A 27,891-nucleotide genomic window follows, 5' to 3' on the forward strand; every position below is an offset into this window, starting at 1 on the left:
GATTTTCGACTAGTGGGTATTAAAATACATATCCCGAAAATAATGAAACTTGAAGAATTTTAGCGTAGTTCAGATGAAAGATATCGCAGTTTTTTTGTAAGTAAAGAGGAAGGATAGTATAGATCTACAAGAATAATTTATAAAAAAATTTACAAATCGCGATTTAACTCTAGTTGTTCACATGTTTAAATATACGGGGACTTGGTGGGCTAAGTTAGATTTCTCATCGATAAGTCCGATAAATCCCTGCCTCGCAAAACCGGCAAACACCAATTAAAAGCTTTAAAATGTTTTAAAACTAATCTAAATAGCTCGGACAATGTGCTCCTCCGCCTGCTATAGGCATCGAGTTGATACAGTGCGTACGCGAAAATTGCAAAGGCCGACGGCCATCTGAAAATTCGATGCCAAAGAAATTGTAAATGTGCAGTTGCTGTTGCTGTTGTTGTCATTTTGTGCCTTTTTGATATCAAAGCGGATATAGTGATTATAGTAAACAATGGGACAGTCGGCTAGTAAAATAGGTAAGTCCAAGCCCGTTATAAATGTAGACTTTAAAGGAATTCATGGGAATATGTTCCGAAGCGGCTTTAGCTGTTGGTGTTGAGGACATAAAAGGAGGGCATGTTCGGTAAGCTATGGGGGGGGGAGGGGGGTGTATGAGGGTAGTTCAATGATAAGAATATCTTGTGATAATCGTTTTTGCAAGTTCTTAAATCGTGCAATTGGAGACTTTGGGGACATTCCAATAAGATTTGTGACCTTCCCATTCATTTCCCACCACCAACACACATACAAGGGCAGACACATGGCAGGTGAACAGCTGTTTCGCCCTTAGAGATGGCACCTTGCCGGTGCTTGGCTGTGGCGATTGTTTTTTCACGTATACTGCTATGATACTTTCTTAAGGATCTAAGGTTCGACTAGAATATCTAAATTTGGGAGAAAAATCTAATCAAAAACATATGAGCTCGCAGGAAGTTTCGTTATAATCAAAAGATTAAGAAAGCAAAAGGGTCCCTTAACACATAAATAGTTATTAAATACAGTTTGGGGGGACAGTAAAGGTAGGATCAACCATCAATTGAGCTACTTATAGAGGCACAAGTGAAATACAGACTATGAGGGCTTTCCTTTATTTTTAAGCAGTGAGTTATCATTGAGTTTACTCCTCAAGTTATAATAATATAGGGACAACAGCCTCTTAAGCAGCTTAGATACCCCCAAAAAGTCACAAAATAGAAGTGAGAAAAAAAAAAAAATTAAAGGAATAGAGTCGAAGAATTCTCTCACAGGGCTATAGACAAGAGTCTTCAACGAAGGGCGCGAACTCGAATGCAATCTTACAGGTGCAATGAACGGGGGATGCAACATGAACTGCTAAGGATACCTGCTCTTCTTACCACATCATCATCACAAGTCCATAGTCTATGTATGTTCTTCCATCAAAAATCAGTTTCAATTATTCTCTAAGATATTCCCCATGCAGCTGTAGACAATAAATTATAGGAGTTTATGGCCCAAGGAAAGGACGAAGAAGGATCAGAACAATGAAGCAACCTCCAATAGGCAGGCGCTCTGGGCGCAGGTAGGATGATAACTGGAACTCGAACTCGAACTCTCCTTTTGACCATGAAACATACAAAGACACATGCTGTGGCCGGCCTCTCTCTCTCTATGACTTGCCAAATGTCCTGTTTGTATCTGCGAAAGATGAGGGAGTTTTTCCAGTTTTCCAGGCGGGAAAAAACTGCTATGGAAAAACTATGTAAGCTGAAACCCCCGATGAAAAAAAGGCAAACATTTGGCCAACATAACACACAGTACAATCCAATATTTTCCTGCTAACGGAATGCCGTTTCCCTTCGATCCCGCGATCCTGCGATCCTCGATCGCATATGTTGATTTTTGGCGGGTATTTCTCTTCGATTCTCTCGATGATATTTGATTAGCGTATGCGCAGAAGGACGCGAATGGAGGAAGGAGGATCCGGATACGGATACGGATATGATGGGAAGTAGAAGCGAAGGCTGCTGCTGCTGCTGCTGCTGCTGCTGCCAAATGCATCCCTCAAACGAATTCCCTTTTTGTTAGATCTTCCATCGAGACAGAGGCAAAGATGCATGCAGAGAAAAACCAACTGCTGCTGTCTCGGCAGGTATCCCAAAAAATTGGAGGAGAAGAAGCAATTATACGGATAAGTATATCGACTAAAGGATACTCTAACTGAGAAGAACTCAGAATTCTAGGAAAATTTGTAGATATGTACATAACCATTGTGTTCATCTATTAGTGCCTAGAAATATCACTATTTATCTTCAAATATTTAGCTAATATTTCCAAAGAAACCTTAAATTTAAGGATCAAATTGGTTTTTTCAGATGAAAAACTAAGATTCTCAGATCTAAAACATCTTTTTGTCTCTATCATAACCGATTCCTTTAGCAACAAAACGTTTTGAATAGTTTTGTTATATATCGATCGAAGATCTATAGGGATTCATGGATTCTACTACCATTATCCCCTGATTTCGATCGGGTACTGGGTACCAGGTACTAGGGAGAAGGGAAACACAGAGAATACAAATACGAATACGATATGGTTCTTCTGCTGTATGCCTCTCCCTCCTCCATTCCCCATTCTCGTTTCTCAAGTGCTTGCGCAATTCGGTTCTCTTCAATTCCCCTTTGTGTCCTGTCCTGTTGGGATTAGTTCGGGTTTTATTTATACAAAACTCCTTAGGCTCTGCTCCTTGGGTTCGGGATCCGTCCTTTCCCTTTCTTCGTTTCTTGCTGGCGTTTGCATATGTCGTTTTCTAATTAAACATTTTCGGCTTTTGCTACAGTTTTTACTTAATTATGTATGTGGTGGATATTGATCGGTTATCGGTGGATCGACAAAATTCTCAGCTGTCTAAGGGATCTGCCTGACATCTGCCGAGAAGTGTTTCATGCTTCTTTTTCCTACAATAAAATATTAATAGTAGGAATATGATATCATCATTCTCTTGATTCTGGTATATTTTAGTATATAAATACCATCATTCTGTTCATTCCCTTGATTCTGGTATATATATATACAACTTCTCTTGGTTTTGGTATATAAATCATTCCAATCTACTTCCTCATAGGCCTCTTCCTGTCCCTTGAACGTATCTCTATCTCTAGAAACACTTGAAACTCCTCTTTTTTTTTTGCAGTATTCAGATTCCATTCCCCATTTAATTTAGATGCCATTCCGATGATTAGAAATCGTTTCATTATTTCTATATATTTCCTATTTTTATCTACTGCCCAGACATGGGGTTTATCAGACATTTTTGAGTTGTCGTCGTTCCCCAAGGTGAAGACGGACCCCAAACATTTGCTTACAGCATGATCATAGAGGGGGGTAGGAGCAGACCCCCTCCCCTTCAATGGATATGATATAATGTGATATGTGTGTAGGGAAATTCAATCAAAATATCATTTGTGTAACCCTGTTTTTATTCTCTGTTTATCTTTGAGGTTTTATTCGAAAAGAGACCACCATATAAACGTAGAGGGTGTGGGTTTTTGTTATCTTCGAAATGTGACGGAATGGAAATATCTGAGAAATATCTAAAGATAAAAAATGTTTACCATTCTGTCTGGAACCGTGGGTGGAACTTTGCTTGTAAACTGATCTATTAATCCCTCGTTTTTTCCACCGATTGGTGGTAGAACTTTGATATCTGTTAAACCTGCCTTTTGCCAGAGATCGATTAGGCATTTTCTTGGACATTTTCTTATAATATTTCCCACAATTTTGGATCGTTGATCTATCTATCACTTGGCGTGCAAAATCATCATTTGGCATTTTCATTAAACGCTTGCCTAAGAACACAATTCTCCACAGACAGGACAGGGACAGTGGGACAGTGACAGGGATCAGAAAGGACACCAGCGGTGAGGAGTTGGAGGGAGGTTAAGGAACTGCCTGCAAAGGTAAATCGGCTCGGTGGCTGTGACATCCTCCAAGACAATGCTCGAAAATGTAGACAATTGTCAGGCCAAAGGTAAAAAGATAAATGCGGGTTTTCAGCGAAGACTGAGACTGAGACTGAGATACGAAGATACTTCTGCTGTTGGCAGATGTTCGTGGGAGACCAAAGACTGCGTTCTGCAAAATGCCTTCTGGGGGCCTCTCTTGTGCCAAAAATCTATATTTAAACACACAAACAGCAGAAACCGAAACAGAAACAGAGCAGGAGATAGTATTGTATCTGGGGCCTATCTCCCCCATCAAGAAGCACCATCTGCCCTGAAGAGGGGTCTGACTGCTGACAAAATATGAATATATAAACAGGCGCGTATTTATAAATGGAGTTGAAACAGGAGTCGGGGGTAGATGGAAGGAGTAGCAGCATTATCTATCGACTCCGACTGGCAACTGGCGCACGTCGGTCGCCCCTCGACCCTCGGCACGTGGCTTTGAAAATCCTTTCTGTATCTAGGAATTTTTACACCTGGAAATAGGCAAACAAACAGAGCAAAGAGCGATCGAAACAGGACAACGAATGAGTGTAGACCCCTTTTTCCCAGGTCCTTTTTCGTTTCGAAAACTGCAACCACAGATGGACGCCTTTTCTGCTATGCTCTTTGACAATTTTTTGGGGTTGATCCGCTGGGCTCCTTGCTGGTTGCCGCTGGTTCCTGTTTCGCCAATATATTGGTCCTTTTTTTTTGCACAAAACAGGCACACAGCAGCTGCATTTCCAGGACGCACGCCTGCTGCCAGGATGCTGAATATGCATTTCCACTTTAATATCAAAATTTAAATGCTTTCCTTGTTTCCCTACGTTCCCCACAGCCCCTACCTAACGTACCGAACTGCTTCTTCCGATCTTGATCCCTTCCGATCTTGAAAATTGCATCTGCTGTCAAGTCTGCTTCTGCTTCTGTCCTGCTGCTGCTGCTGCTGTTGCTGTCCAGCGCATTGATGATGATGGCCAAAGAGCACTCTCTGAGCAATTATCGTCCTTCAGAGCAGCGTGGCATCCATCTATAAAGGATAATCAGTAGCGAAGACAGCAGACAGCAGTTGCAGAACCGCAGAACCACAGAAAGCCCCAACGAAATGCGAATAGCATGTGTCCCCATCATCGTAGGAAAAAGTTTTATTCGTTTTGAAGCCAAGAATTTCAAAATAATTGCAGCTCAAGGTCTTGGAGTGTGGGTTTTTATGAGAAGACTGATGTTTTATGGTTTTTATACCCGATACTCAAAATGAGTATTGGGGTATATTAGATTTGTGGTAACTGTGGATGTGTGTAACGTACAGAAGGAATCGTTTCCGACCCCATAAAGTATATATATTCTTGATCAGCATCAATAGCCGAGTCGATTGAGCCATGTCTGTCTGTCTGTCCGTCTGTCCGTCCGTCCGTCCGTCCGTCCGTCCGTCTGTCCGTCCCCTTCAGCGCCTAGTGCTCAAAGACTATAAGAGCTAGAGCAACGATGTTTTGGATCCAGACTTCTGTGATGTCACTGCTACAAAAATATTTCAAAACTTCGCCCCGCCCACTTCCGCCCCCACAAAGGACGAAAATCTGTGGCATCCACATTTTTAAAGATACGATAAAACCAAAAACGCAGAATCGTAGAGGATGACTATATGTTCTAGAGTGTAAACCTGATCTCAACCAGATCGTATAATTATTATAGCCAGAATCAAGAAAACAAATTCATTCTTTCTCGCTCTGTCTCTCTCTAACACCATGAAACCTGTTTCATGGTCGGCTTTGCCAATTGCAAAATATGAGTTCAAGGATCTCAGAACCTATAAGAGCCAGAGCAACTAAATTAGGTATCCACACTCCTGTGATATCGGACCTTGACCGTTTCGTGTCCAAATTTCGCCACACCCCCTTCCGCCCCCGCAAAGGACGAAAACCTGGGGCATCCACAAATCTCAGAGACTATTAAGGCTAGAGTAACCAAATTTGGTATCCGCACTTCTGTTAGATCTCACTATAAAACATATATCTCAGAATTTCGCCCCACCCCCTTCCGCCCCCACAAAGGACGAAAATCTGTTGCATCCACAATATTGCAGATTCGAGAAAACTAAAAACGCAGAATCATAGATAATGACCATATCTATCAGACTGCTGAATTTGGATCAGATCGGATCATTTTTATACCCAAAAGGAACAAATCAATTTGCACTGGCTACGCAGCGCCCGACGTCCTGCTCAGACTGATTTTCTGTCTCTCTCGCACGGACTCTTTGTCGTGTCGTTTAATATTAGCGGCGTCTGCCGCAGGAGAGCCATACTGACTAAGTATCGGGTATAACTGTAGAGTTTCGGTGTCCGCAGCAACTCACAACGTTCCCCCTCGTTTCTGTTGGTTTCTTTGAATACTGTGAATACGGAATCGGGGGAGAATGTCAAAGAAAGGGGATGAAGGTATTCCCATGGAAGCAATGGATTTCTTGAAGATTTTAATAGAAGTTCTATCTCATACGGAAGATAAATTCGTATAAAAGAAATTTCTGGTAAAATCATCAAAGAAAGAGGATATTTTGAGGGGATATTCGCTCTCTACTCGCAATGAAGTACCGCAAATGTACTCCAAACCCCCTAGAGTACGAAATTTCCGAACAAAGTTCACGATCAAAAGCATTAAGGGGGCAATTTGCATAGTTTCCCCCCCAGAGTTACACACGAGTTATATGGAGAGCCGTCGAATGGAATGATGGACCTTATGACCTTTCCCAAAAACAGAGAAGACAGAGAATTGCTTTGAACCTTGGCTTGAACTGCTGCGAAACACAGAGAGACCCGACGGACAGACCAGAAGGGAAAACAACAGTTAGTAGAGATCACAGGGGTAGAGCAGAGAGTAGAGCACAGAGCAGAGCGTTCTGGCCAAAGGCAATATGCAGGCTGCAGTCTGCAGGCGTCTTGGCCTAGAAGCAAGAATGGGCATAAAAGGAATCGCTGATCAAGGTGTGCGGAAAGGCAAAGAAGCGAGGAGGCAAGGAGAGCCAAGAGCCAAGCCAAGCCGCTGTGCCACAAAGGGGAATTATAAGGGAGGCTCAGCGACGATAAACGCGAATGGCAGGCACAAAGAGAGCGAGCGGAAACCATAGTAAATAAGAAACAGCTGCAAGAGAGAACTGAAATTCACGCTGTGTTTGTGTTGCCTTTTGACAGGGTATATTGTAAAAGAAGGTGAGGTCCGACAGGGCAATCTCTACTGGAGAGAAAAATTTTAAAAAAAGAGAATAATACTTAAAAATTTATTAAAACTGAAAAACTGGTTTAACTCCGTTTTACTGCATTAAAAATTCTGTTGAACTGCAGAAAATAATGCTTTTTAGATTTTAATTATAAAAATAAGGTTTTCACTAAAATTCATCGTGAAAATCACTGAAAAATCAGTACAGCTGCGAAAAAATATTGTCTTGTGGACTTGAATTATTTAAATAATGTAATATGACCCAAACTAAATCCCGTAACTCCCTGAATCAACGAATCACTCTCTAAAAGAGTGTCCTTAAAAAGATTTGTTTGCATGCTCCCTGCTTTGTCGCCGCAGTTTCCACAAAAATTAAATCCAATGTACAACCAAGAGAGTGCACCGGCCCTACCCTCCGTCTGACATACCTTCCCCCTTCGCCTTGCGGGTGCCTAGCCGTCTCTCAGCTGTGGCGTTTTCCAGCCGAGCAGCGGCTCTATCGTGTGCAGCCGAGGCAGACCCAAGAACAGTTAAAATTGTAACGTCGAAGCATTCGGTTCGCCTTCGTCTCTGTCGTTGTCAGTCGTTCGGTTGTTCGTGTGTCCGTTGTTCCGTTCCGTGTACCTTGTCGTTTGTTGCGCGTCCAACGAGAGCCAAACAAAAAAATCCAAAATGTTTTACTAGAATCGAAAAGAACAATTATCGTTTAATTTAATGCCAAATAAAGTTTGCAAGCAGCTGTAGAGCAGTTCTCTGTTGGGTTTTAGCGTTTTCCAAACGCCACACTTTGATAGTTTTTCCGCAGAAGAAAAAAAAACCAAAAAGCAATAATACCTAAGATGGGTCTTTCGGATATACCAGCCAACTATATGACCCAGGGCAGCCATCCCCACCTGAGCATCCACCACAGCCACAGCCATCACCAGCATCAGCACCAGCATCACAATCAGCAGAATCATCAGCACAATGGAACGCCCGCCCAGCAGGCCGCCCAGGTCCTGGCGATGGAATCGAACGAGCTGCTGATGAGCACCAAAGACAAGTTGTCCAGCAAAAAGAAGATGCACTTGCTCAAAAAGATCAAGAAGCGCTTCGGACTCGGTTAGTAATTACACCACCATTTCTTATAAAGCTATCCGTTTGGGCCTGGGAAAGAGTGATCACAGACTGAATTCATTAAGAAATGATTCCGTTTCCCACATAATATTACCCGGATCTCTGAAGCGTTTGTTAATTAATGCGGCAAAGATAAATAAGTAAATCAAAAGCAATCGCTCGGTGCTTTCTGCATACATTAGCATTTTTCTTTGCCGTTTCTTCAAAGTCAAACAAACAGAGAATTCTGTTTGCCTTAAAACAAAAGCAAATTTCCCTCTCAAGTGGGCTAAGATCACGCCAAAATATTGTTAATGTTTTATGAATGGGGTAATGGCCTTTACACTTGAAGAAACTTAGCTTTTTCAAGGTTTCTTCTAAAGAAATTAACCTTAAGATCAACCGAAAGTCTTCTTAGCCGGAAATGTCAGTTGATACAAAAGAAATGCACTTCTTCAAGCAACAAATTTCAAAAATTTAACCGCAAATTGCCTGAAGAATCTGAAGGAGAAGTAGAATCGGAAAAAGAGTAATCTTCCCGAAAGAAGAAGGAGCGAACGTACGATTATTGTTTATCATAACGATTATCTTCATGTGGGAACCATTTGGGGGAACAATTTTGTTGTTGTTTTGATTTAGAGAAAAAGGCCCCAACAGGCCTCTCTCTCTCTCTCTCTGGATTCTCTGGGCTTAAAGGCTAAACCAGAAAAACCAAAGCCAAAGGCCCCAATGACGCATAGGCAAAGACCTCTTCGAGCCCGAGCCCCCATATTCCCCATTCAGCAGAGAAGGGGAAATCGTTGTACGCGAAGCGCCGTTGCCGCCGTCGGCACAAAGTAAAGAGCAAAGAAAAAGAGAGGTAGAAGGCACACACGAAACAAAAGAAGGAAGAAATAGCAAAGCCGAGCCCTGGATGCCCTAAGCCGCTTCTCTAGGCACTGTTCGAGTGTACTCCCCTCCCAAAAGGGTATCCAGCAAACGATCTGCCAAGAAGCAGCTTGTGTTGGAGGGTGGGGAGGGAGCAGCAGGAAGAGGTGTGGTATGGTGTCTGGCCGAAGCTTTGAAGTCGAGCTTCAGCCACGCGGGTTAGCCGCTGGATGGCTACGGAATGGTTTATGTCTTCCATTCCATTTTGAACGTGCGTTGCGTATCGGTAATCAATGAAATTACTTTGTTGTTGCTGGAATCAGCTGGTTTTTACTTTTTTTCTCTCTATGTCTTCTGTTTGTTACCTGTATTTTCTTTCTATTACATTTTCGTTGTATGCTGGCACGTTTGGCTTTGGCGTTTGGCTAAAAAGTTTATCTTTGCTTTTGGCTTTTACTTAGGATCGAACGCGGCATAGCTGTTGCTTCTCACGGTTTACTTTTTCATAGTCTCGGCTTTTACGAGAGAGTGCTCGCTGTTCGCTGGCTGCCGAAGCGACCTTCGATTGTTATTTTGCGAGTGACACACACACACACACACCCCCATAGAAAGGGGAACAACAATTACATACACATCTGTTGCGTTTCTGCTCACCCTCACCCACGCCCACGCTTCTTCCTTGCGCTCTCACTCTCTCGCTCGGCTCTTGGGTAATTTTTGTTCCCTTCTTGGGGTAATTCTTCTTCCTCTGGGGTAATTCTGCTCTTCTTTCGTTTTGCTGTTATTCCGCCTATGACTTCATGCTAGTCGATGTGTCACCCGTCCATCTCTTGGGCACTGCACTCACACATCTGTGGCTCTCATGATTGTGAAATTATCTGCTGATAGGGGGTGTGCCTGTGCCAATTCTATTTTCCCACTCCACTTCTGTTCTCTGATAACGGTCAGTGCAAATAATATTCGCTTTTGTCGTGCCAGAGATAAAGTGTGGCTAGATTTGATCCAGGAGAATGTTGGAAATAATGCGATTTTCTGTATCCTTTACAAATGTAAAACGAATATCTCCGGGTTTAAGAATGAATCATGTGCGAATAAGTACAAATGTGGCTATCTCTTAACACAAGTGTGGTTGAAAATTGATTAAGAAATAGACCATAAATATTACAAAAATATAACTGCTATAAATTAGGGGGATTTTTGGGATTCAGAGAATGCCTAATTATAGTTAGAATTGATACAGGACCGATCATAAGATTAGATTCAATTATTATTCCCAAAATTCATAGAGAACTCTTTTAAATACAGAAACTTTTCGGTCAGGAATACCTATAAAACCACACAAAAGAGATAGTAGATCTTTCTCATATGTTTTTTTTTATCTTTTCTCTCGACCCAAATTGTTATTAACTTTTATCAGTTAATGAATCCAAAGGGTTGGCAGTACATTCTAAGACCCCGTAAATGTAGTACAGAAATGGTTAACAGGGTTGTATCTGTATCTGTGTCTCTCGAGGAAGATAACGCACTCCATAGATAAATTAGATACAAAGAAAAAACAAGCTCTGGCTGCCCCGAGGCAGGGAAGGGTGTTGCAACAAAAGGCCAGGCCAGGTAAAACGAACCAAGAGGCAGCTGCAATTATCTCACGCAAAAGGAGGGGGAGGGAGGGAGCAGAAATACCTATGTATCGTATCGTAACGGGTATAAAAAGGCATCTCTTTGGGTCAATTATCTACGGGCCACTAGGAGGGCGTGCGACGGGAGGCAGAGGCGGGCGATATGCATAAATCACTGCCACCATGGAACACCACCTACGGGTCTTTAATCTATCGTATTTCTATGTCCCAAAAGCAGCAGCAGCTGTCCATCGAAAAACTTGGTCAAATCGGGTTTTTTTTTGGCTTTGTGGCGTTTTATTTTCGGCCTTAATGTGGCTTCAGGGAAGAACTAGAACTAGCTTTGAGACTTTTTGCAGCTGTTCCAAATGGTTTAAATATGTTAAATGTATCTGAATATTAAAAGATATCTAAAACATATTTTGTAAAGAAACAAATGCTGGAAGAGCGCCTCTTGTAGCCCTTATAATAATCACATTTTAATGATGTGTTTTCTATGAAAAAGGAAGCCTCTTCTTGAACATTCCCCCCGTTCAACGCTTGAGTGATTTAATTACAGAAAAAATACACAACACAAAGACGAAGCGTCGTTGTGCAGTCAAGTGCGGCAAGAAGTGGAAATGCAAGAGTCGTATCATCTGTGGAGGGCCTACATTATATGATATTGTATTATATATATACTCGTATATGTAGAGTCTCTGGTGGAGGGTTAGTAGATATTGCAACGCTTCGATAAACGCAACAAAACAAAGGCTTACGAGACGTCCAAGCTTATCTAAGAGCAAGAGGCTACCCTAGACGCTACCCTATCATTCCTTTCCATTTGAAAACTGTATGAAAATGTGGTTTAAAGTAGGAAAATTTCGAATAAAAATAGCATTTTAGGGATAGGGATTATTCTCCTTAATTTCCTTTGTTTAACACCTCCTTAAGGGGTTCCATTTCTTTGAATATGCTACAGGGAAATTTAAAACTTCATTAGGGAATTATTTGCTTAGGGAATTATTCATTTTGGGGTATTTCTTTTGAAAGGATCTTTAATTTTTCTTAGAGTCATAGCATTTCCCATTTCCTGAGAGGGAACTTTTCGAAAACTCTTGGAGCTCTCTATTTTTGGTTTATATTATGATGTGATGAAGTGTCTTAGGCTTCCTTCTGCGTGTATTTCTGTATTTAGATCGTGTTTTTATGGCCGCTATACGCTTCGGTTGTTCTTGGCTTGGAGTAGCTGTGGGGCCTGTGGGGCCTGTGAGGCCGTGGGGCATGCTTCAGCGCACAAATGGAAGCGCAACAAGCAGCAGATATACCATATCATATATATAGACAGAGAGAGAGACAGAGAGAGAGAGGTGTTCCCATTCCTGGTGTTGTTTGTTGTCTTGTAAAAATAAAACAACATGTAAATTTGATTGGAGCTGTCGGCCACCCACCCCCGTAGCCGCTCTCTCTCTCTGCTCTCTTCCTTCTATCTGCTATCTATAGCACGTTTTTTACAGCTTGGCCATGCTCTCTTTCCATTTAGCTAATTATATTTAGAAGGGGGCACCGTTTTTGGTGTGTGAAAAATGAGGAAAACACCACAGGGACATGAGGTGTCATTGAACCCCCCACCAAAAGAGAGAGAAAAGGTGGACAAATGCGGCTTCTCTTAAGGGGCTTCTGGGGAGCTCTTTTTCCAGCATTGATTTCTCTCTCTGTCTGTCTGTTGCATCCATCTGCGGCATCAGATTTCGCTTAATCGCCTCAAAAGTGCATTGTACTTAGAGGAAGAGACCCCCTCTCCCACCCCAACCCACCAAGTGCTGTCCAGCCATACTCGTACTCGTCGTTTGACCTCTGGTTTCCATCGTATTGTCGCCACATTTCTGTGTTTCTGTTGTGCAATTATTTTTATTATATTTTGCAGTCTATTTCCCATTTTCTTTGCTGTAAAAAAAAGAGGCTACTAGAATTACAACAGAGAGGGGGCAGTGTCATAAAACCGGGTCTTTAGTGCGGGGGGAAAACACTCTCCTCAGAGACAGAAGTTTCTCTTCTCTTCTCTCGTGCGATGCGATGCGATGAGTGCGGTTTCCGCTGCACTGACCACCGATTGAGGCATGAACGGAAGTGGTTTGTTTTTTGCATCCAAGGGGAAAGACTAGGCAAGTAAACGACTATGGAGGATACCCTAGAGAAAGGAAAGAAAAGAATACTTCAAGGGAGAGAAAGTTCAGATTAAAAAACAGTTGTGGAGATTCCAGTTTTCAAGATATTGTGACCCTATTTGGTAGGGTTTTAGATGAAGATATTGAGTACCTAAATGCTTTAAATCATCCTAATCGGAGTACTATTTTGATTATTCCTTTATTTCCTTTGGATTTCTGTCAAAGAAAACTTTCATCTCCGCTTTTTTTTTTTCTGCTTTGTGAGTTATTAATTAACATTAATTAGTCACAGCTACAGCTTAATTTGCAGTTAATTTAAGCCAAGAATTTAGCATTATTTTTATTGCTGTGAGAATTGTTTTACACAGACAACAAATCAGGGGGCGAGGGCGAGAGCAAGAGCGGAGGAGCGACTGCTGCCCACAACATCCATCGTCTGTTGTCTTCGGTCTATCTTCTAATCCAAACGACTAACCCACACACACATGTAATGAATGTTGCACCTTTAACGGAGAGAGAGAGAGAGAGAGAGGTGTATCCGAGGCTTTTTATCGTGTGGCATGTGGGCTGTGCTTGAGCCATTGACAAGCCCCGCAGTGTAGTCCGTAGGCCAAAAGCTTGCCTCAATATTCATTCATTCATTCACCCACTCAATCGATCCACACTCCACTCTCCCTCTCCCGCCAATGTAATTTATGCCAAATGGTTGACCAATTGATACAATTTGTAAATGATACGGAAAAGCCCCCACTACGCAGAGGTTTCCCCTCTATTCCCTGTTTATGGAGCATTTCCGGTGCAATTAAACGACGGTCGACGGCCTTCCAGTCGTTGTGTTAATTGTCCGCACACGTCTCCCTTTCCTCTATGAATCATGCACGTGGGCATAGCACACGGCGGCACGTGACCTATGAACTCTAAGGCACAGCGAGTGGGCAGAGACAGACAGAGTCTATCACTTGTTGCTTGGGATAGGCACATAATCACTCTCTTAATTGCTGTCCCAATCATTGGCTAAATTCTTCTGTTCATTCTTCAAAGATCTCTCAAAGTAGGACACTCTCTAGACTCCTGCTTTCTCCATTTAAAAATGGTCTACGATCTCTGCCCAGATTGGTCTTGAGTGATTTGTTAACACAAATCGTTAAGCATCTATTAAGCTCCCATCCATCCAACCATCCAAGCCATAAATCTCCTGAAGAGGCTACCATTCAACGCTCAAATCTCCACTTCAAGGGGGCACAGGGGTGTCTGTCTGTCTGTCTGTTTAATGATGTATCTCCCCAGAGTTAATGTAACTCAATTTTCAACGAATTTTCATTGCATTTTCCATCGATTGAGTGCCAATTGAAATCTAATGAGTCGTTGAATCGCTGATTCCCTTGTGATCTTCATCTTTTTGTGGTTCCAATGATTGCCTCTTGCCTCATGCTCTGGAGTTGTATTTATGACACCTGCATGATTTTCACATGATATTTCCACCCGCTCTCTGGTCTCTGGTCTCGGCTTCTCTTAGAGAAGATCTCTCTAGCTCTCTCGCTCTCTCACTCTTCGGCTCCATCTCTGGTTGCAATTATTTTGCGGCTTGTTACAGGTTTTCTTCGATATATCTCGTCTCTTCTCTTCTATATATACAAATTTGGAGTCGTGGGAATTGTTTCTTTTCTGTGTTTTGCACAGCGTGGGAAATGTTTTGGTTCGGGGCCTCGTACATGGGACGGTACGGGACGATCTGCCTGCCAAACGGTAAATCAGGTTTTTCCTTTTTCTCCCAAAACGACGAAAATTTGCCTTCGTGCCGCGGTGCCACTGCCTCTCTGTTGCACCACCACAACGATCGTTGGGCTTCGGTGTTTGGTCTTCTTTGAGTTTCGTTTGAACTTTTCTCATCCGAACGATTGCCGATTGCCGAATGGTAGTTTGGGCCTTAAATTATGCTGCCAATTTTGTGCAGAGATCTACATTAAACTAAAAGGGAGATCCTCACAGGAGGGGGGGGGAAGATCTGCACAGAAGAGGATAAGAGGAGTGGATCATTAGAAGGGGGAGATGAGCGGAAAAGGAGATCATCACAGAAGAGAAGATCATTAAGATAGGGAGATCTTCAGAGGATCATCACGGAAGAGGAGATCTTTAGATGGGAAGAACAGAGAGAGATCTTGGATGTGGGGATTGTTTAAAGATTGCTAATGTGCTGTCCCACATAATTCTTCGTTTAGCAAAGATCGTTTCCCGATCATATTCCACACACATTTTCCATGCAATTAGTTCTATTTAATACCGAGGAAAAGCCTCATTCATTTAGAGGAAACCCCTCATTCCAGAGACAATTCCAACGCAGCTTCTGTTAATTAATTGGGACTTGAAGGGTCTATGATGGAGTTGGGATCGTGGTTGGCGTCGGGGAGGGGGGCTCTGCTATCCAATGGCTAATTGAAAGTATCGACGCGTCGTAAAACCGTTGTGTGCATTGTAAATTCAGGGGAAAAACAAGGAAAAACAGAGACGCCGTCTTTCATTCATGGCATAGCTTCTGTGTTTCCATTGACTGGACAAACTGTCTGTCTGTCTGTGTCTGGGGCATGTGGCATGTGGCGTGGGGCTGCCGGTCTCCAGTTTGCAGTAAAAAGTAGGCGTCGCCACATCCTGCTGCAGCCGCCGCTAATAGCTCCAATACACGTCTGCACCGTGGAATATACGTGATTTCCTACTTCCTCAAATGTCTGGCGTTGTCGATTCATAAATATTGATGGGGCACATTCTATCGAAGAAACCGAGGAAGAGATGCAGTCGGAAGAAGCCTTTGGGATCGGGTGTTTCTGCAGATCTCTGCGGACACTTCTGCGTTTCTGGTTCTTCCTCTCTGGAGTGTTGGCTCCTCTCTTTGGAGTGGGGCTCTCCTTCTAGTCACCCCTGGCTGCCCCCTCTCTTTCTCTCTCTCTCTCCATCTGTGGCCGGAAGCACAGAGAACCTTAGAGATAGCTGCTCCCTTTCCACTTTCTGTGTGATTTTTGTGATTTCCTTCTGCTGCTGCAGGGCGAGGGGCACAGAGACTTCCTGTTTCTTCCAGTGCGGAAGTGGAGAAGCACTTAAACGCTGCCCAGAACGGGGATTTCTCTGTACAGATTTCTGCTGCCGCCGCTTCTGCAAGTCATTGCTCCTGCAGGATTTTTGGGACTCTCGGGGATTAAATTTCAACCCTCAAGGAGCGAGAGAGAGAGAGCGGGAGAGGGAGAATCTTTTGCATTCGATGTATCTCTGTATCGCTGTATCTGTCGTTGGTTCGTTTTTCATGAAATTTGAACAGCTGCCGCCAACCCCTAGGACACACCGATCGAAGCCCAGGGAAAGGGCAGGCAACCCTCCCTCGGTGGACGAAAATCGAGCACTGGAACACTGGAACACTCGTCTGCTTCGAGGGTAGTTTTACCTGTTTCCCCCGAATGTACAGCTGCTTCTGACCTTAGCCCCCGCCTCCTGCCGCTTCTTGCCCCCGCCTCCTACTTCGCCGTCTCCGTCTTCGTGTGGCAGCTGCCACATGCCGCCGCTGATCCTCGCTCTGGATCTCCTGCTGCTGCTGCTGCCACGCGCCGCATATCAACATGGTAATCATCTTCATCTTTCATGCCTCTCCGTCTGCGTCTTCGTCTCCATCTGCCTCCTTTTGTTGCACGTCCGTCCCTGATGTTGTGCAGGTCCTTCTTTTTTTTTTTGTATTTTCTCTACATTTTTACCTTTTTTTTTTTGCCCTGTGCAACTGTTGGCGGCATGCCACAGCCAGTCGCTTTCGTCTGATGTCTAAAGGAAAAACCTGTCCTCTGTCATTCTTTTTTCGTAATTATTTATATTGCCATATGGATTGCTTATAGATACTTCTGCAGGTCCTTGGCATCCTTCAGGAGTCGGGAGTCGTCGTCTGCTGGTGGTAATTGTTGTCGCCAGCAGCTGTTGCACGGTTGCAAGGTGCACCTTATTATTAATTAATGCCAATTGCTGGCGGATCAGAATTAAGAAATTTTTGGTGTATTTTTTAGGGATTCCCTTGTCATTGAAAATTACCAGAAAAGCTACTCAAATGTAACCCTAAATTTATTTTCTGAACACTCACGTTCTTGCCCAGAATTCCCAAGAACAATATTTTCATATGCCCGAAATACACACACTTTTCGAAGGCAGTTTTCCAGGAAAAGATGCCACCATCTGACCCTGAAATATGGTTTGTTCTATGTAGAACATCCGCCTGTTGATCCACTGGAGGATCCCTTGCGATCGGTGCTCCCAGATCTGTTCTCCCTTTGGTTCTTCCTACATTTCTCCTTTCGTTTCAAGGTCTTAAGTTGAGTTCCCTTGAAAGATCTATGCTCCCCCGCTTTTCGAATCACTGAGAGATCATTACCCCATCGAATGGGGATCAATAATCTTCATCGAAGTCACGTGCTGCTGCAACTAGGGCCCAGGGATACCAGGGCCTAGGTTTCTGGGGTTTATTGACTTCTCGAAGCGAGAGCGAGGCTGCTCTGTAATCCGATATCTAGCACATGGCTTGCCGGCTACCTGCCAAAAACTCTGCAGCCAAGAAGATGCGTAATCCAATACGTGGGACGTGTCTGTGGCTCTTCTCTAAGACAAAAAATGTTCAAACAATGTGGCGGAAAATGTATCTAAGAGATAAATGGGAAGAAGAATGAGTAGAATGGATAAATGTGGCTGTAGAAAAAGTATCTAAGGGATAAATACAAGTCGTAGATAGATCCATCATAGATCTCCCCACCGAAAACCCTTTCTAAACTCAGAATTTTGTTTCTCTTTTTTCCAACAGTTCGCCGTTCGCCCTCCTCCTGCCCTGGACCCAACAACCTGCCGCCCCTGCAGTTCCACAGCGTGCACGGGGATAACATCAGGATCTCCCGCGATGGCACTCTGGCACGTCGCTACGAGAGCTTCTGTCGGGCCATCACCTTCTCGGCGCGCCCAGTGCGCATCAACGAAAGGATCTGCGTGAAGTTCGCGGAGATCTCGAACAACTGGAATGGAGGGATACGCTTTGGGTTCACCAGCAACGATCCTGTGTCGCTGGAGGGCACCCTGCCCAAGTATGCCTGTCCGGATCTGACGAATCGGCCCGGCTTCTGGGCCAAGGCCCTGCACGAGCAGTACTGCGAGAAGGACAACATCCTGTACTACTACGTGAACAATGCGGGGGACGTGATCTACGGGATCAACAATGAGGAGAAGGGTGTGATCCTCTCGGGGATCGATACGCGAAGCCTGCTGTGGACTGTGATTGATATTTATGGCAATTGCACGGGAATTGAATTCCTGGACTCGAGGATCTACATGTACCAGCAGCAGCAGCAACAGATCACCCAGTCCCTGCCCCTGCAACCAGTGATCCAACAGCAGCAGCAGCAGCAGCCGGTGCCACAGATGCAGCAGCAGATGCCGCCGCAATCCGCCCTGAATCCGCATCATCCGCATCAGCAGTCGCGTCGTTCGCTGCCCGGGAACGGCGGCGTGATCGAGCACGATCTGGAGCGGCATGTGATGCCGTCGCTGCAGTCGCTGCATTTGACAGGAAACGCCACAGCCAGTGTGGAGCAGGCGGCCATCGCCCACGACCTGGCGAATGGTCTGCCACCGCTGCGATACAATGCCAATGGACGGCTCATTCCCGTGCCCTTCCACATCACGAAGGGCAGGAATGTGCGTCTCTCCCATGACCGTTTCATTGCCTCCCGCACAGAGTCGGACTTTTGCCAGGGCTATGTCTTCACGGCCCGCCCCATACGCATCGGGGAGAAGCTGATTGTGCAGGTCCTCAAAACAGAACAGATGTATGTGGGTGCCCTGGCGCTGGGTCTGACGTCGTGCAATCCTGCCGTCCTGCAACCAAACGATCTGCCAAATGATTCCGATTTTCTGCTCGATCGTCCCGAGTATTGGGTCGTCAGCAAAGACATTGCGGCCGCCCCGCAGCGCGGCGATGAGATTGCCTTCTTTGTGGCCCCCAACGGGGAGGTGTCGATCAGCAAGAACAATGGCCCAGCCGTTGTGGTGATGCACGTGGATCAGTCCCTGCAGCTGTGGGCCTTCCTCGATGTCTACGGCTCGACGCAGTCGTTGAGGATGTTCCGCCAGCAGCTGCCGAACATGGTGGCATATCCCTCACAGCCGCAGGTGAATGCCAGCGCCTGCAGCACCTCCTCCGCTTCTACCTCGAGAATGCTGCCCATGACCGAGTCCATGACCAGCTTGAATGCCGGACAGCTGCTTGGGGCGGCCACCAAGATGCTGCAACACAACTCACAGCTGAGTGTGGCGCAGAGCACGAGCACGCTGGCATCTGCCGCTGGAGCAGCGAACGGGAGTCGTATGATCAGCATGCCCTCCAATGGTGACATCCTGCAGATCCAACCGAATGGCGGTGGCACTGTGCTGGTCGTAAATCTCCCGCCAGCCAGCAGCTCCCATGATCTGAATGGCCAACAGATGTCGTCGAGGCCAACGACCACGACGGTGACCTCCAGTGGGATACTGGCCGGAGCCTGCAGCAGTGGGACCCTCATCAGCACCGCCAGCAGTCAGTATATTGAGGTGAGTCCCAAACAGAGAGAGATCTCCATCTTTGCGTCGTACTAAACAGACATTTCTTTCGTATAGCCCATCGCCAATAGCACAAACAATGCTGCCAACAAATGGAAGGATAGCTTGAGCGATCAGCATAGCACGGACTCCAGCGCGGAGTGCACTATTTGCTATGAGAATCCCATTGATTCGGTGCTCTATATGTGCGGACACATGTGCATGTGCTACAACTGCGCCATCGAGCAGTGGCGCGGCGCGGGCGGTGGCCATTGTCCGCTGTGTCGGGCAGTGATTCGAGATGTCATTAGGACCTACACGACGTAGGAGCCGCCACTGAGCGTAGGAGCAACCCCCTCAAGCCAGCGGGAAGCGTTTCAGTTTCCTAAACAAACGAAAACCTTTTAACTCGCAATTAAATCTAAAAAAAACAAAACTACTATAAAAAATACTTTGTTGCATTTCGTAAGAAAAGGAGAGCAGCGGAAGAGAGATCAATTATATAGGGCATAAGGAAGGAAAAAGAGCCCGGCATGGAATGGATTGCAAGACTCTAGTATTAACAAATAATTGATATTTTTGCAGAAACTAAAGATTATAGAAAGGACTTACTAGAGAGATGGCAGAAGCAAGAATGTCTGCATGCTTCTTATATATTTGTATTATATATATTTAATTTTTTGTGATTTTATGAGTATAAGAGAGTGCGCCCGAGAGCCGGAGCCCCCTGGGAATATTATTGTATTGTTCAATCGAGATTTTTACGTTTATTTAAATTTTTTGTAAACACCGAAGCCACGTACATATGGTATACATAATATATTTATGCGTGTTGTATACTAAATATTAAAAACCAAAGTATTGTATGGAAGGATTGAACGATTGATCAGAGCCGATCCGTTTTTGTATTACATTTTTTTATTGTATTGTGCAAAAATTGAAGGACAAAAGTTGTTGCAAATTTACTTAGTTTTTTCTGTATATGAAAATTTCGATTCAAAAACAAAACAAAAATTATATATTTCCAATCATTTTGGTGCTAAAAAATGTTTTGAATTTGCAAAAATTATGAAAATTGTTAAAGGATTTTGAATGAAAAGATATGTTTAGGCTTGCGGCAACTACAATACATGGAAATTATAGGAACTAAAACCATTGACTACTTTCCGAACAGAAGGAAAAGCACAGAAAATAAATCTATTCTGCCAGCACAAAAAGATTGAGATCAGAGAAAAATGCTTATATGCACGAAAACCAAAATACAAGAAAGACAGAAAACTGCAAGAGCAGGATGCGTGTTAAAACTAGTTTATAGTTTAGTTTTAAGCGATATTTTAAGTTAATTTCTAGTCAACGAATTATGCTGAAGTTTAATCTAAAAAAAAAACAAAATGGGACTTCACTTCAACCAAACAAAACAAAACAAAAAAAAAACAAAAAAGAAAACTATGAAGGAAAATCGTATATTGAGCACTCACGCTAAGCAATTTTAATGGAAATGCCGCATTTTAATGAATTAACATTTAAGTAGTGCACATATTTTTAATGAAAAAATGATTATATATTTTAAATGAACAAAAGACTTGTATGTTGTACAGCAACAGCTCGAAAGGAAATACATGTATTGAAAACTGGATGCCCATCTAAAAGAACAGAAACATGCAGTTAGAGAATTGCCAATAATTAATTAAAAACACCAAGCAGAAACACACAGAGCAAAACAAACTTTACCTAAGATTGTATTAAAGTAAAAGATCATCTAAGAAGCAAAAGAAACAAAGAAAATAATGGAATGCGAAATGAAGCGCAAGCATACTATTTTTGTTATAAGTATGGATGGATTGAATTGGATTGGATTGGATAAGGCGAGAGGGATACAATGGAGACATTTGTTATTGCCACTATTTATAATTAATTTTTAATTTTTTAATGAATAAGTATTCGTACTCTTACGGATACAAATGCCTAGTTATGAGTAAACATTTAAATGTATTTATGAAATTATATTTGATATATGTAAGACAACGCAATGCTGTAATACCATTAAATACACTACTGACAACAATATCAGACAGTTTGTTTTTCATTTTGGGGAAAATAGGTCGAAAAATAAAGGGAGATTCCAGCCGAAGACGTTACTATTTATTCACCACAAATAATGGAGATGTATCGGCCACACTCTAGCATTCTACGATTTCCGACCTCGAATCGGTAGTTTGAATTAAATTATTTCAAATAATACTTTTGAATTCGTAAAAACGGTAATCCAGAGTGACTTTTCGATATACATATATAGCTAGTAATATTTTACGCAATATCAAAAGTGAGCAATATGGTTTCCAATCCTTGACGGAGAACGATTAACCTATTAGGAGCCAAGGGGGTATTTAAATTTTCCACCGAAAATAATGCAAATTTAATAATTTTAGCGCAGTTCAGGCGAAAGTTAGCGTGGTTATTTTTAAGTTCAGACCAAAGATGGCATGAAACTGCAAGAAGAATTTACAATCGTTAATTATTATTATTATTATTATATAAAGCTAATAAATACTTAAAACTAGGTATTAACAAGGTATGGGGGCTATAGCTGCTGAGGCCTTAAGCTCACTATAGTATTATTATACGTTTGAGGATGTATGTACTTATATATGTACATATGTACAGGGTTGGTTCTATACGTTGTTATATGTTGTGAAGGAATTATTATCTAATATACTAATTGTGTATATGTATATGTACAGGGATGATTGTTTATGAGGTTATATGTAGTGAATGATTTTTGATTGGTCTAGATAGTTGAGGATTATATTTGCGTTTTTGTTGTTAGGGTTGGAGATGTATTGCATGGGGTCGGTGTTATGGAATATTGAGGATCTTTGAAGAGAGAGGGCGGGGCATGTGTATAGTATGTGTCTTATGACAATCGCTAATATTTTTCGCCATTTACCTCAAGTAGTTGAACTATTTAAATATAGGGGGCATAAATGGACTAAGTTCGGCTTTTCATTATACGGGACGCTATATTGTTGTTGGGGAACCAAAATTGAGGCAAAAACGATCAAAGTATTTAAAATAAGGCAGTCAAGTAGAAAATACATTTATTAATCGGATTAAATTGTTCTATCTAGCTAATAATATTCCACGGAATATAAGAATTGAGGAAAATATAACTTGAATTCGTCAGTATATTTACGGTATATTTTTAAAATGAGACGGTATATTTCAGTGGGTCGGACGGTATATTTTCTCGACACGGTAACACTGACACGCAGTAAACAGAGATTTTGTACAGATAAAAAAAAAAACAGGAAAAAAACTTGATTTAATGGTAAAAACGCGCATAAAACAATTGAATAAAGGTGCTTAGGTGTGTTGAAAATTAACCCGCTTATATTAAATGTGAGTTGAGCCATGAATGATAGATGAAAAGAGCTTATCGTGCATTTGACGAGCAAACACATACACACAACGTAGACAAAATACTAACCCCACCCCCGCCGTTTGGCTCTACCAACCATTTTCCAGAGCATAAGCGACCCAAATACAATTAAAGCAGAAGCAGCAGAAAAAGAAGCGCGAGCGAACTGAAGAAACTTTTGTGCCTAATTACGTATTCCAATCATGGATGAGGCGAACATACAGGACAAGGAGCGCTTTGCCAGTCGCGAGAACCACTGCGAGATCGAGAGACGGAGACGCAATAAAATGACGGCCTACATAACAGAGCTCTCGGACATGGTGCCCACATGCAGTGCGCTGGCCAGAAAACCGGATAAATTGACCATACTTCGTATGGCTGTGGCGCATATGAAGGCTCTGCGGGGCACTGGGAACACCAGCAGCGATGGCACCTACAAACCCTCCTTTCTTACCGACCAGGAACTGAAGCATCTAATCCTGGAGGCCGCTGACGGGTTCCTCTTCGTGGTATCCTGTGATTCGGGTCGCGTGATCTACGTTTCCGACTCGGTGACGCCCGTGCTGAATTACACCCAGAGCGACTGGTACGGCACCAGTCTGTACGAGCACATACATCCCGATGACCGCGAGAAGATTCGCGAGCAGCTCTCCACCCAGGAATCACAGAATGCGGGACGTATCCTGGATCTCAAATCGGGCACGGTGAAAAAGGAGGGACATCAGTCTTCGATGAGATTGAGCATGGGCGCCCGTCGCGGTTTTATTTGTCGCATGCGCGTGGGTAATGTCAGCTCCGATTCCATGGTATCGGGACATCTGAATCGCCTGAAGCAGCGCAACTCCCTCGGACCCTCTCGCGATGGCACCAACTTTGCTGTGGTTCATTGCACGGGGTATATCAAGAATTGGCCGCCCACGGATATGTTCCCCAATATGCATATGGAGCGGGATGTAGACGACATGACGTCCCACTGCTGCCTGGTGGCCATCGGTAGGCTGCAGGTCACCTCCACGGCAGCGAATGACATGAGCGGCTCAAACAATCAGAGTGAATTCATCACACGCCATGCCATGGACGGGAAATTCACGTTTGTCGATCAGCGTGTGCTAAACATTCTGGGCTACACCCCAACGGAGCTGCTAGGGAAGATTTGCTACGACTTCTTTCATCCCGAAGATCAGAGTCACATGAAGGAGAGCTTCGATCAGGTGCTCAAACAGAAAGGACAGATGTTCTCTTTGCTCTACAGGGCACGGGCCAAGAATTCCGAATACGTTTGGCTGCGCACCCAGGCGTATGCCTTCCTCAATCCCTACACCGATGAAGTGGAATACATTGTGTGCACGAACAGCTCCGGGAAGACCATGCACGGTGCTCCGATTGACGCCGCTGCGGCCCACACACCTGAACAACAGCAACAACAGCAGCAGCAGCAGGAGCATGTTTATGTGCAGGCCCCTGGCGTGGATTACACACGCAGGGAACTCACTCCCGCTGGCAGTGCCACCAATGATGGGATGTACCAGACCCACATGCTCAGCATGCAGGCGCCCACGCCACAGCAGCAGCAACAGCAGCGTCCGGGATCGGCCCAGAACACACCAGTGGGCTATGCCTACGATACAACGCATTCGCCGTACAGCGCAGGTGGACCCTCGCCACTGGCCAAGATCCCCAAGTCGGGCACGTCACCTACGCCCGGGGCGCCCAATGCGTGGGGCGCACTGCGTCCGCAACAGCAACAGCAGCAACAACAACAGCCCGTCACCGAAGGCTATGCGTATCAGCAGACCAGCCCGGCACGGTCGCCGAGTGGACCAACCTACACGCAGCTAAGCGCTGGCAATGGCAATCGGCAGCAGCAACCCCAACCGCAGGGACCATATCAGGCAGTACCACCGCCGCCACCACCGAATGCGCCGGGCATGTGGGACTGGCAGAATGCAGGAGGTCACCCACATCCTCCCCATCCGACGGCGCATCCGCATCATCCGCATGCACATCCCGGGGGACCAGCCGGAGCCGGTCAGCCGCAAGGTCAGGAGTTCTCCGACATGCTCCAGATGCTCGATCACAGTGCACCCACAACATTCGAGGATTTGAACATAAATATGTTTAGTACACCGTTTGAGTAATCCCTACAGTCCTATGCAATCCAATCCCACTCTATCTGCCGCGTCTCTCTCTCTTGACCATTTCTCAAGTGCAATCTATCGGAAAATTGTTGAAATAATTCAGCCAAAACGCAGACCCATGGTAATCTCGTAAATAGCAATTTAAGTACATAACGATGGGGCACGTACACAAGAATTCCGATATTCGTATCTTCATTTTGTCGGCCCCTCCCTAAACCCCGCTAATTCGCAAAAAGCTAAAGGTATTTGCAATTAAAGAGCACACAAGAGCGATATATATTTATTCAGAGCCTATGAATTCTATACGATTTCTGAAAAGGGCTTCGACTTGGGAGTGAAATTTTCTCTTATCTTCTTTTCTCATTAAGTGCTCCAACCATTATGCAAATTTTCAAGTTCATATGCAACTTATATACATATATAAATACGTATACAAATCGTAGTCTAATATACAAAAATTGTTAATTTTAAGCAAAAGCACATACAAACCCTCCCCTGAAAAGTATTGCCCTCCAGCGCCAACATTGACACCAATCCAATTCTCCCATTAATTTCGCTCGCTTTCTGCGAATGCAAACAAAAGTATATCACACACACATCTGCATATATTCATTTATAAACAAATTCGCTTAATGTGCAGCTTTTCTTTCGTTTTTAGACGAAAACGTCTGAACTTTCAAGCTCAATACAGTGGCGTTCAAAATTGAATTGCACATACGTACTGGAAACAGAGGCGGCACAAACTACATTGTCAGCTGCAAGACGAATGCACCCCCCCCACCCATTCAATTATGACAAATTAGTTATTAAGCAAAAAAAACTTCAAGAAACAAATTTTTACACAAATCGTTTAGTCGCTAAGTCCACCCCTTTTTTTGTAATTAAGCCACAAAATCAACGATTATGCTTAGAGTTTTGGGGTATTGAGAACAAATATTTCGGTTTTTAATGAAAAATAAACTTAATGTACTACTAACTATTATGGAGGAGAGGACTTATTTTCGCTTTCGCTGCCGCCACAGCTAGGTTTCTGGAGTGCCTTTTTGAAATCGCTGAAACGCTGACGCTTGGCAGGACTATTCGCATCCGGCGAATTCTTGCGCTTCGTTGCACTATCTTTGTCCTCCTCATCACTGGGCTCGCTCTGCTCAGCCTTGATTTGTTCCTCGCGCTTTTTACGGACATTTAGCCAGGCCATCATAGTCTTATTCATGGGTGGCTTGGCCGGTTTTGCGGCCAGCTCGATGGGCTTGTTGCATTCCTCGCTCTTGTTGCGTGAATTGTTCACCAGCTTGGTGACCCGATGCCATTCTAGGGATTTAGCAGGCCGCAAAGTGGCCAAGGCCTGCGAATCGCTTACACGCTTAAAGTCCAGCCAATCCTAGGGATATTACATTATTAATTGCATATAAAATAAAGCATTTTTGTGACTCACGTTCATTTGCTGCTCGGTTTCTAGTATGGCTGGCATTCGGTAGTGCATCCAGTCCATGATTTTGCTGGACTGGAAGGTAATAATACTGTAGCTATACATTTTGTCGCCACTCTCATCCTCCCACACATCAAACAGCCCGGCCATCCGCAGGAGCTTCACATTCGATGGCGTCCAAGTGGTCTTGTCGTAGATCTTGACATCGGTCTCTTGGGGAACAAAGATTAGGTAGGCTTCCCGCTCGGATGGTTTTTTGGCTGGTCCAGCCGTCTGCCATTCGTAGAAACCTTCGCAGAGCACCACACAACGTTGGCCACGCTTAAAGGGTCCTCGATAGAGTTTCGAGTCCATCAGGTGCTCCAGCCGGCAGTTGTTGGTGGTGAGGCCATGCTTGCGGTAGTCGCCCTTGTGCCAGAATGGAATCATGCCCCACATCATGGGCATAACAATGCGAGCGCATTTCTGATCCTCCTGGTCCGAAAAGTGGGCCGCAGAAACCACGACGGGCGTTATATCTGTGGGAGCTATGTTGTAGGATGCCTGGTAGCGTCGACCCAAATTGAATTCCGCGCGCCACTCTGGTGTTTCCATCCCTTTTCTTTCTTCATCCTCTGGCGCGATATCATCATCTTTTTCCTCTTTATGCGCATCAGTTTCCTTCTTGACGCTGCTGTTTTGGTATTTGCAAGCACACAGCACCTGATCTGGATCTAGGGTTCTACCGATTTAGCAGATTCTATTAGCAGATAGCAGACAATTTGTTTAACTTAAAAACTTACAAGCAAGTTCTTCCGCACATGGATTGATACTTCGATAATTCTGGTCATGCAACTCTCGTCGAGCTCGTAAACAAAACACTATACACCTCAATTCGTTGTCGCCAATTTGAACCAATTTTGCCATAAATAAGGAAAAATACAATATCAGCCAGCTGCAGCTGGCTACGACTGCTGATCAAGCACAGTGTGACCGTAGCGGGACTTACGCCCGCGCAGCAAGCACAACAGCTGATTTTTTGAAACAAAATCAGAGTGGCCGGTTGCGGTGGTTTTTATTTAATTTTTTTTTAAGTTCACCCAAAATCTGTTTACAGTACAGCCTGGTCTCGCGGTTTTCGAATGCATACCACGCAATAAGACTATAGACTATAAGGCTATAAGACTTCCAGAATAATAGTTGTTAATTGTGTGCGGCATATGAAATGCAAAAAAAAATTAATTAAACAGAACATTTGATGTTTTCGAAACAAATTTCCAGCTCGTACCTGGTTCCGTACTGGGGAAAGTCCCGTAATTTCGTCCCTTGAGTTGGATAAAATTCGTAGTTGCTCTGTCTCCTTTTCTGTCCAAAAAGTGATCGTCGCCAGCAGCTTTAACGGGTCCCGTTTTGCG

General features: G+C 44.0%; 3 protein-coding genes across 5 annotated transcripts; 2 read left to right on the forward strand and 1 right to left on the reverse strand.

Moving 5' to 3' along the window:
- Nucleotides 1–226: 226 nt before the first annotated feature.
- LOC108156139 (protein neuralized) lies at nt 227–21,582 on the forward strand. Of its 2 annotated transcripts, none has more exons than XM_017287454.2 (3): nt 227–524; nt 17,750–19,524; nt 19,591–21,582. In XM_017287454.2, exons 1-3 carry the CDS (start codon nt 500–502, stop codon nt 19,837–19,839), a joined length of 2,049 nt encoding a protein of 682 aa, XP_017142943.1. In that variant the 5' UTR covers nt 227–499; the 3' UTR covers nt 19,840–21,582. The 2 variants fall into 2 exon arrangements, with proteins under 2 accessions (XP_017142943.1, XP_017142942.1); XM_017287453.2 differs by lacking the exon at nt 227–524 and adding an exon at nt 8,045–8,306.
- Nucleotides 21,583–22,751: 1,169 nt separating this feature from the next.
- Nucleotides 22,752–26,044, forward strand: LOC108155207 (aryl hydrocarbon receptor nuclear translocator homolog). Of its 2 annotated transcripts, none has more exons than XM_017285885.2 (2): nt 22,752–22,911; nt 23,038–26,044. In XM_017285885.2, the coding sequence occupies exon 2, from the start codon at nt 23,134–23,136 to the stop codon at nt 25,066–25,068; it is 1,935 nt and encodes a 644-aa protein (XP_017141374.1). In that variant the 5' UTR covers nt 22,752–22,911; nt 23,038–23,133; the 3' UTR covers nt 25,069–26,044. The 2 variants fall into 2 exon arrangements, with proteins under 2 accessions (XP_017141374.1, XP_017141376.1); XM_017285887.2 differs by having other exon boundaries at nt 22,752–22,879.
- On the reverse strand, nt 25,976–27,889 carry LOC108155210 (abasic site processing protein HMCES). Its single transcript, XM_017285894.2, has 4 exons — nt 27,765–27,889; nt 27,280–27,661; nt 26,504–27,218; nt 25,976–26,449 (listed from the first exon to the last, which is right to left on the reverse strand). The coding sequence occupies exons 2-4, from the start codon at nt 27,297–27,299 to the stop codon at nt 26,048–26,050; spliced, it is 1,137 nt and encodes a 378-aa protein (XP_017141383.1). The 5' UTR covers nt 27,300–27,661; nt 27,765–27,889; the 3' UTR covers nt 25,976–26,047.
- Nucleotides 27,890–27,891: the final 2 nt, after the last annotated feature.

Source organism: Drosophila miranda, chromosome 2 (genome assembly GCF_003369915.1).
Source record: "Drosophila miranda strain MSH22 chromosome 2, D.miranda_PacBio2.1, whole genome shotgun sequence".
Classification (NCBI taxonomy): Eukaryota; Metazoa; Arthropoda; class Insecta; order Diptera; family Drosophilidae; genus Drosophila; species Drosophila miranda.